The sequence below is a fragment of the Monopterus albus genome, unplaced genomic scaffold, assembly GCF_001952655.1.
Source record: "Monopterus albus unplaced genomic scaffold, M_albus_1.0 scaffold3.1, whole genome shotgun sequence".
Taxonomy (NCBI): domain Eukaryota; kingdom Metazoa; phylum Chordata; class Actinopteri; order Synbranchiformes; family Synbranchidae; genus Monopterus; species Monopterus albus.
In genome coordinates, this window is record NW_018127883.1 from 7,177,583 (window position 1) to 7,188,116 (window position 10,534).

The 10,534-nt window shown below is 41.6% G+C and overlaps 1 protein-coding gene across 2 annotated transcripts in view; it reads left to right on the forward strand.

The window, feature by feature from the left end:
• Nucleotides 1-5,958, forward strand: part of smoc2 (SPARC related modular calcium binding 2) — a 24,729-nt gene extending 18,771 nt beyond the window's left edge. For both annotated transcript variants that reach the window (XM_020602763.1, XM_020602771.1), the window contains exons 10-13: nt 3,099-3,198; nt 4,069-4,316; nt 4,899-4,936; nt 5,438-5,958. In XM_020602763.1, coding sequence (XP_020458419.1) covers nt 3,099-3,198; nt 4,069-4,316; nt 4,899-4,936; nt 5,438-5,461 — 410 coding nt within the window. In that variant the 3' untranslated portion in view covers nt 5,462-5,958. The remainder of the gene's footprint in view (nt 1-3,098; nt 3,199-4,068; nt 4,317-4,898; nt 4,937-5,437) is intronic.
• The last annotated feature ends 4,576 nt before the right edge of the window (nt 5,959-10,534 follow it).

Sequence of the window (10,534 nt, forward strand, 5' to 3'; positions counted from 1 at the left end):
GGAGGGCTCAGGGTCACCTGATCCAGCCCTAACTATAAGCTTTATCAAAAAGGAACGTCTTAAGTCTAATCTTAAAGGTAGAGAGGGTGTCCGCCTCCCGAACTGAGACTGGGAGTTGGTTCTATAGGAGAGGAGCTTGATAGCTAAAGGCTCTGCCTCCTATTCTGCTTCTGTGGACTCTAGGAACCACAAGTAAACTTGCACTCTGAGAGCGAAGTGCTCTGTTAGGATGATAAGGCTCTATGATGTCTTTAAGATATGATGGAGCCTTGTTATTAAGGGCTTTGTATGTTAGGAGAAGGATTTTCAATTCTATTCTGAATTTTACAGGGAGCCAGTGGGGAGAAGCTAATATGGGAGAGATATGATCTCTCTTGCTAGTTCCTGTCAGTACTCTGGCTGCAGCCTTTTGGATTAACTGGAGGCTTTTTAGGGAATTATTGGGACATCCTGATAGTAAAGAGTTACAGTAGTCCAGCCTGGAAGTAACAAATGCATGGACCAGTTTTTCAGCATCACTTTGAGACAGGATGCTCCTGATTTTTGCAATATTGCGCAGGTGAAAGAAGGCAGTTCTAGAGACGTGGTTTATGTGTGATTTAAAGGACATATTCTGAGCAAAGATGACTCCAAGGTTCCTCACAGTAGTACTGGAGGCAAGAGCTATGTCATCTAAAGTAACTATACGATTAGACAGCAGATTTCTAAGGTTTTCAGGCCCAAGCACAAAAACTTCAGTTTTGTCAGAGTTTAGACTGTTGATAGAAAGTGTTAGGTGGTTATGGCATGAAAAACAGTCGCAACTCACCCAGAAAGACCTCAGACCAAACCAAACATCTTCTATACACACAGTGGTCAGACAGAAAATATGTACTTATTCAGCTATGCAGTCACCTAACATTGACACTCATACAAGCACACAAATGTCATTCTAAACCTGTCAAAGAAAAATGAAATATATAAGCCAGTTGTCCCATTATAAAACATGCCAGGACACAGTCAAAAAAACAAAAACTCAGTATTATGTTTTCTTTATGAGCAATTGCATCAGCAGCTGCAAACCCTGTTACTGTATGAATCAGAGATAATTATAAATGTTGTCTTCACATTGCTACAGCTCATTTGCTGTTGAGGCACTGCGTGTTGAGAGGTTTATGGGGCGAGATGCAAGAAAGGAACAATTTACCCTGAAAGCGGCAGGAGAGGAAAGCCGAGTATTTGACTAACTTCTTCCCCAGAGTGGGATCATGGAATAGCATTGGGGCAGGCATTGGTAGCTGTGGCTGTGAGTGCTGACAGGGCTCTACCCCATGTGGCTCTATAGATAAACACTGCTTCTTATTGACGGTAACACAGAGGCACACACATGCAAACATACAGTTACTGGCCAACTTTTCACAAGCAGCAGAAATATGGACGTGTATAAATAGTGATGCAGATTTCAGCATTTCAGCAAGAAAAAATGTGATTAGGCTTTCTCAGCTTGATTCCATCCTGCATCTGTCAAACTTAGGCATTATATAATTACAATCATAATGGCATAAGGCAGCAACTATTTGCTGCTGCAGCCTTGAGTTGAATGTAAAATGGCCAGACTCAAGTTTCATTAAATGACAGTAGGAACTCTTTCTGTGCCCTGAGCCTCAGCTAAACAGGGTCCAGACATATAGAAGCTGATCTGTCCTGCTCCCACAAGAAAAAACGTTGCTGCCAAAAGGAACGGAGTGGATCGTTACCTGATGGCTTCCCATTTGAACGAACTTCAACAGATTCCTCCAGCATTACGGAGAGGACATGTACTCTCCATGAAAAACCCTAAGCTTCACACAGGTCCAAGTGCATCCCACAAATCTCTCTTCAGTCAGAAGCTAGATAAAACACTTTGACACTTGATGGGGCAATAGTGCGACTGTCTAGACTAATTTACCACAAGAGGCCCCACAGAGTACCAGTTTTTAGCCATTAACAGGTGGATTAGTTGTTATACTGGGCTACAGTCATGGAAGGCCGACTAAAACTTGATGCTTTGCTCGGCACGTAGAGAAGACTGTAGAACAGTTTGAACATGTAAATGTTTTATTCCTAACCTTACTCAGAGCAGGCTGCTAAAGCCCCATGCTAACCAGGAAAGGTGAAGCTGGGTGTTGGTTGTTTACACTGCTAGTGGTCACCACCTGTTAAAGGGTAGGAAAGCATGCTATTATCTCCAACACAGGAGAATCTGGCCCTGCAGGCTTGGGCCATAATAAGAGTAGCAGACTGCAGAGACTTCTTCTTCACAGGCAGAATAGCAAAGGAAACCTGGACTGTGAGAAAGCAGAGGAGAGCTGCTAGAGGAATCCAGGAATCTCCCAGGCCTGCATAGCCTTCAGTTCTTCCAGAACAACCTCGCTCTTAAAATTATATGGCCTAACAGGCAATTACTATCATTAGTGTCATTCCACCCCAGTTGTCATTCATTTTAATTTTTTCTCATCATTTTGTATACTAATGCTTCTCTGTTAGTTGGGTAGTTAAAGATCGATTCTACCTCATAGATTTATGGGCTAATATTACAGCTTTTGAGATGTGTCTGTTAATCTCTTGATGCATTCCTTTAAATCAGACATCTCTCAGATAAAATTCTAAATAACAATACATAACACCCTGTCTGTTAGGACTGTGTTTGGTCCCTTTGATGTCTCAGGTGAGTCTCAGGTGCTGTATGGGGGCTCTTGTCCCTACATACAATCTTCCCTAACATCTTTTGTGCCTCCAGCTGTCCAAACCACTCAGGGGCCTCCAGGAAGATTGGCAGGTACCCTCTTCCTCTTCCAGATGAGGGGAGGCCTGACACTTTATGAGTGGGAATAAGAAACAACTGTGAGAGTGTTGTTTGAGTTTATTTTCTTCTCTGTTGTCTTTATGTGCTGTTCACATTAACACCAAGCTCCCCAAACATTTATTAGGCCACCTATGTCAGTAGCATTCCACATTACAACACATTGTAATGTTGTTGACGTGGGCGATCATTTTTCTTTGTACTGACAGATACATACACTTACTTCCATATAAACTGCATAGGGCATGCTTGCACACACTTGTGGTTTATCTTCCAGGCTGTCCTGGGGCAAAGAAAACAGAGTTCCTGACAAGTGTTCTTGATGCGCTGTCGACGGACATGGTGCACGCTGTTACAGATCCAGCATCCACCGGAAGGTATGATATTTGGAAACAGATGTGTTCATCTTATAATTATTGATGTTTGTCAGTGGCTTCAGTCATTAACCAAAAAGACAAAAACGTGTATTGGACTCAGGCTTTTATTTCAAGACCAATCAAGGACACAACTGTGGGGAAGGTGCTTGTGTATTGTCTGTTTTATTTGTTAACATCATTACCAAGGTTTTCCCTACCATGTAGTCTAAACACTTACACTTTTGTGGAGTGCTTTAAGCCAAATAAATGTAACAAGGTTACATACCAGAATGAATGTAAAAACAGTTAAGTTCTATGCTGAAATCAGGAGTGTTTGAACAAATGTTTGTGTGATTGATTGTCAAGCTAATCAAACAACTGACTGTGTATTTCTATGTACCGCCAGGATGGTAGTTACACCCAGAGTGGATTAATATCTTGATAAAAACAAATGTGGCCTATTTACATCTAAAAGAATTTGCTAATCTAGCTAACAAAGACACTACTGTAAGGAGAGTTAGCCTGGGAAGCTGGACTACAGTAAAGTTACAATAATATTCACAGATTTTAAGTTCCTGGATCAATAAGTCAGAGCGAAATGTTTCTTTTGAACAGTAGAAAGGATAGAAAATGAGCTACAACCCAGTTTTCTCCAAAATGAGCCATCCTCCAAGTTTCACCAACATAAAGGCTATACACTCACTAGATAAGCGTTCTCTATGCAGCTGGTCTTGGTCTTGACTTGGTCTCAACCCCTTACAGTTTTGTCTCGGTCTCGAAACACACTGGTCTGGATCTTGACCTGGTCTTGGTTTAGGTGGTCTTGACTACAACACTAATGGAGGGGTATTTATTAGCTGCTGAACTGATGAACTGATATCTGTCATTTAGGGTGGCTGAGCCAGACCCTAGCCACACCCTGGAAGAGAGAGTGGTTCACTGGTATTTCAGTCAGCTGGACAAAAACTCCAGTGGGGACATCGGAAAGAAGGAGATCAAGCCTTTCAAGCGCTTCCTACGCAAGAAATCCAAGCCAAAGAAGTGTGTGAAGAAGTTTGTGGAGTACTGCGACATCAGCAATGACAAGGCGCTTTCTTTGCAGGAGCTGATGGGCTGCCTCGGGGTGACCAAAGAAGAGGGTGAGCTGAACAATGCAACCTAATGTCTATATGCAAATCAGCATTCAGACTTGTATATTTATGATTATAGCATGATAAACATATGTTAAATTAGATTTAGTGCCACATGACTTTTAACAATTGACTGTTCACTAACCTCCCCAGACAGCAAATACCTAATGATAGTCAAGCCTTGATTTTGTCCACATGGTCAAGCAGCAGGGCTGTTTGGAGGGAGTCTTCTGTATCATCTTTTCAAAACCACAAATATAAATGCAAAGTGCAATTAATGGATTAAACAGTAGCATTTTCACATAATTATGGTACCAGATTAACATGATTTCATGTAGGTTCTATGTAGCTATCCGTTGCATATGCATAAAACTGTTCAAAGAGAGAGTTTTAAACCAACTAACTAAAAGAGCTATAGCTACTACAATCAACCAGCAGAAGAAGCCTGGTATGGGCTTTAAAATGAAAGACCCGTTGGTACAGTGCTTTTTGAAGATTCACTTGAATTTTATAGAGGCAGTGATTCAATGATTCTTTATTTTGTTGTTGGTGGTAATGGTTTTGAAGTTTGTATCACTTTTTTTCTCACAGGGGCAAAACCAGGAGAAGGCTTGTCTTCCAGTAAACTAGTACGTAAACCCCTCCTTCCATTCTAGTGGCTGTAAGAAAAATTGAGGGTACACCTAGCTAAAGCTTTGTTTCCACCAAAGGAACTTTCCCCATGGAACAGGAACCTTTTTGTGGAACTTAGTTCCTCTACCTGCATGTCCACCAGAGGGACAAGGGTCTAAATTGATACTGTTTGAAGGTCCAAAAAGATCAAATACAGCGCAACATTTTACATGTGACATTACCCTGCTCTCCTCCATCATGCTTCTACATTTAATCTTTCCAGGGCCTTGGCCCTGCTGTAAAAATCCAAATCACAATGTGCTCAAGGGACTTTTGCCCCAGGGAGAGTTCTTGGACTAGAGTTTCTGGACAAAAGAAAACCTACCATGAACTTTCCAGTGAAAACGCATCTTAAATGTAATATTGGTCAGCTCTGTTGGTGTTAACTGAGGCAGAAATACAACCACAAAAGGTTGTGGCATGTATCAAACTAATACATTTTAATTTCCTCTCCTCAGAATCCATCAAAGAAACAAGGCTAAGCCAGCAAATGAGATTTCCCCTCCTGGATGGAGAATCTGCCCTCACCAGCTGGCAATAATGGAAACCATAGTATTTGCACTTTGTACTTTAAAAATGTAAATTCACTTTGTAGAAAAAAAGGTATTTAAACAGACTGCTGAATCTGTGAATGATGTAGTTAGCTTTTTATGTCCTGACAACCCAACTTATTTAACACATACAATGTATGTGCCCTTTGTTTCTAAAAGTATACTTTTCAGAGTTGTACAAGTTTTAATGTTTGTTATATTTTTGCTCCTGCACCCACTGTACGTTTCCTCTCATGTTGATGATGTTAATGCAGATACATGGATAGTTTGCTACACAGCTACAGTAACTGTCATCTGTCATGAACTGACTCATAACATTTCTTTCTGTGCTTTGTACAGCAGTTTGCAAGAATATTTTAAAGATACATCCTTAAAACATCCTTCATGTGACATGTATTCATGCTTATTAGAAATAAAGAACTCTTTTATAAAGCTTGCGCTCTGTGAGTCTGTCAGTCTTGCTGTGTCGAATGTTTTTGTTTCTCTCTAATCCAATTAGCGTTCTGTATTTTCTTTCTGATTATCAAACTTGTAATGTGTTTTCTTACTATGCCTTTAATAAAACAACTTGCTGACAGACTTTAGGAGCCAAATATTAGTCATACATAGCAATGGTTGTGTATCATCCCATTTTCCAACAGCTTGCCAATTCCCTCAAGGCACATTTCAGAACTGAAAAAGTGGATAGTACTTATTTTTGTTCTCTTCACAGGTTTCCCATGTAGACTGAAGACAGAGAAATGGATCAATATCAGCTGTGCGTAGTATGAATGCCCATTAAACAGGCTTTATATGAGCCACTGCATGTGTCTGATCGTGTATTTGCATAAGGTACACTTATACAGTAAATGTACACCTGAACAGTCAATGAGGTCTGAATGGATAAAGAACATTCAGCTCAGGAGCCTCAACACATTATACTACTGTACATTTTTTTTGCCTGATTATACTGGGGATACTAAGTTGTAAGCTGTGGCTTTTAACACAGAACGTCCCCTATAGAGCAGAGCCACTGACCTCAGACTGACCTGCTTACTCAGGCTTGGTCTCAAATTCATGATTAACACATCGGTCTCTTCTCTGTGTTATAATCCAACCCACTGGCCTGGTTTTAACACCCCAGGGAAACACGGAGGAGAGATTATGACTCTGCTCTAAGGTGCTGAATTAGAGATGGATAACCTATGGCTTTCTTAAGCACTTTCTTCATCCACAGCTAGGAAAAAGTTAAATCTAAAGCAACAAGTCCTAAAGCAGCAGGGATATAGTATATGTTTTTATCTCCCAGTAAAATCCAGCTCTGGAAATTGTTTGCATGCAGCTAAGTTCCTTATTTATTTACTAAAACATCCATCAACTAGCTATAGCGCTGCTCCTGTAGAGGGTCAGGATGCAGGGATAGAGGGGAGAGAGCTATAGCTAATCCCATCTGAAAGTGGGCGAGAGGCAGTGTGCACTATGGACAGGTCACCACTCTATTGCAGAGTTGACACATGGAAATAGAAAACCATTCACACCTATGGACAATTTAGTCACCAGTCAATGCAAACTGTATGTCTTCAGAGTGTGGGAGGAAGCAGCAGTAGCTGGAGAAGACCCCCACAGGTGCTGGGAGAAACACATGCTCCACACAGAAAGGCCCCAGTCAACTGGTAGGTTCAAACCCAGATCCATCTTGCTGTGAATTGGCAGTTCTAACCACTGTGCCACCATGCTGCCCCCTTGCTAAAATGTTAATTGTAAAATCACAGCTCAGCTCCATCTTTTTGCAGCATCCCCATGTTCCTGGCCTAAATCCCCTGAAGGTGAAGTTATGCCCAGAACAACATTTGCCTTTCCTACACAGCCATTTAAACTTTTAATGTGACTGTGCTGGTTACAGGTGTAGTTTAATGATGCTCTCCTCATCCAAAAAACTCATCAAGCTGCTGAAAATCGGTCTTGTACCCAACACAGTGCTAAAGCCTTGTCATATGTGATTTCTGCTCCCCTGGGCTGAGAGGCATGTAAACACTTTTTACAATTAGGCTGGTAGTCAAGGCATGGTTTCTGAATATGTTCCCCTGACAGCTTGGACTCCTGCCTGAACTGATGGAATAGCTGGAAAAAACGCATCCAAACTTTGGCCCAGACTGTCACACGATTGGCGAGGCCTCCTACTTCTCCTGTTCCTCAGTCCTGCTTCCTCACTTGTCTCACTCACACATGCACAAACACACTCCCTGAGCACAGAGATACCATTGAGGGGGATTTGTGGGCACAGTTTGTATTTTTAATGGGCAAGAGGAGGCACCTGATCTCATCACTGGCAGTCCCCCGCGAGCTGTGGACTCACTGAGAAATTACTGTCAAAAGGCATCAGGGCTTTAATAGCCTCTGGCCCCAATGCAGCTTCCCACTGGTTTTTGGAGGGGCTCTAGTTTGTGGACAAACAGAGTGAGAACTGCCTTTACACTGGGACCCTCTCCCACCCCACCCCCCTTGCAGTCAGGCCACTACTGCAGGACACTAACAGTCATTACACTCAAGAAAATTAATTGCTAAAGGAGGTGTGACTTTAATAGACAGTGTGTAAAAGAAAAACAAGTGGTATCAAGTATTGTATGGGAACAGGTGCTCTCATACAAAGAGCCTTATTTGCAAAAATTGTTTCCCCTTTGAAAATCATTTATTTGTTATGGGTGAGCAAGAGTTTTGGGAAATATGCATAATAGCTATTATGAACTAGATAGGAGGATCAACAACTTAACATTCTCATCTCTGTAGAATAAATATGGAGCTAGAGCCAGCTAACCAGTTAGCTTAGCCTTTAGCATCAAGACTGGCATGTTCCAGACTTCTGAAATTAAGGTTCCCAGCTAAGAAATAGATACCCAGAGATAACCCCCTCAACATCCATATCTTTATGTTTTTACACTTGGGTTTTTGTAAGGATTAAGAAAACGGGATATAAATATTTACTTAGTGAGCTTTAGATGTGCTTTTGTTAGCTTCAGACAAAGCCAAGATACTTGTTTGCCCCCATTTCTAGTATTTATGCTAAACTAAAATAACTGAATATGTTTTAATAACAATGGTAAAACTGCCAAAAAATGAAGTATTGTAGTTTCAGGTTACCCCAGTCATTTGTATAAACCTGATATTTTCCTCCTTAGCGCAACAAATACATAGAAAATGCTGCGTTTGTCCAGACTGCTGCATAGTCATGTTAGCCCTTATTAGCCATGATGGACACAAACCGCATCAATTGCCCCTGCCAACAGCCAACCTAGCAAGATAAAATGTTCTGCTCGTGTGTATGCAGTGTCACTGCAAGACTGAAGTTGTCTTCTGCATTCATAGAGTGAATTGTGCAGCTTTTCTCATTTATGTGTTCCAGCTGAATGGGGTGACTGCCAAGTTCAGGATCTGGCCTGATATCAGAATTTCCCAGGGTGATAAAGAGTCTCTTGTTTGGATCACAGTTAGCAGACAGTTGGAGAGAAAAAAACGTGATACTGAGAGAGTGATATGGGCAATTAGAGGAGTGAAATTTCAAGTAGACAAGAGGCAGGGTTGTGTATGTGGGCATGGTCTGTAAACCTACAAACACCCCCTAACTAGACACTCAGGATAGACAGAGTGTTCACCATGTGAATCACATTAATTTCAAATTAATGTTACAGTATTATAGTTTAAATTCTTGAGATAACCAGACCATTGAGCAGCTCCAAATCTGCAGAATGTTACAGTGATATATTTTGTGTCCACCAAGCCTTTTCCCTCCATTACAATAGAGATCTGGACATAACAATGTTTACTTTCATTCATGAATATCTGGGGGGGATTAAAACCTGTGGGCATGGGAGCTGGAGGGTGGGTTTGCATGGGGTGTACTTGCCCTTTAATCTCATTTTCACAGTGTCTACCTCTGACATAGCTGTATCCCCTGGCCTCACCAGGGCTGAAATGTCGAGCTCGAAGGAAGGGTTAGCAACGACAGGAGAGCGGGAGGCATTAAGGGTTACTGACTGTAGTGATGGGGGGAGGAAAAGAGGTGGGGTGCTGTCGGTCCTAAACTCAAAGGATTAACGGGGTGACTTCTCCTCTGGAATGTTCCACTGACAGCCAAGACCCACCCACCCACAGCTGCCTGTTACAGACAGGTGCATTGCCAAGGTGAGGCAGGTGGATAGAAGAAAAAGCTGGGTGGCTGAGGGGGTGAGGAGGCAAACAAACTTCCTTACGTGGGCATGGACTGATGAGTATATCAATAAGCAATCTGGCCAAAGATATTCTCCAGCCCATTTCAAAGCAAACTAGTCCATCAACCTCAGCTGTAGCATGGTGAGACTATACCACCTGAAAACAGAAATCTGTCCCAGTGGATAGTTATAAAAAAATTATTAGTGAACCATTCAAAACAATTCTAGAGGTTTACACACGTCACACACAGGCCATGATTTCAAGTAAAAATGTCCACAAATATCGTCCTAAACAGATTTAAGAGACAGCTGAATCTGTGGTTTTGTGAAGGTGGAAAACCACCACTGAGCCTCCCTTGAACAAGAAAACTAAATAAGTTACAGATCAACCTCACACACAAACCTCTCTGTTGAACTTTGCACCAGAATAATGCCCATGTATCCCAGTCCAGTCATTTAACCAGTAATCCTGAATACAAAGCCAACATGGCAGCATTTGGTAACACACACAACAGAAGGTGAATTTATTTCTCCTGCGATAATTTGTGTTTGGGAATGTACACAAGCTTGCCCATGCTTGCTCTGCAATATTAGGTATTACTTCGCAAAAATGGAAGGCAAAGGATACATTTTCTGCACTATTATTTCTAGGTTGCATTAATTTTATATTGGTAAATGTACAATGGTTAGGTAACATCCTCAGGTTGTGTCAAGGCACAACAAAGGCCAATAAACATTGCTGTTGATCTACAACAATCCTACAGTGGGTACAGAAAGTATTCAGACCCCCTTAAATTTTTCACTCTTTGTTATATTGCAG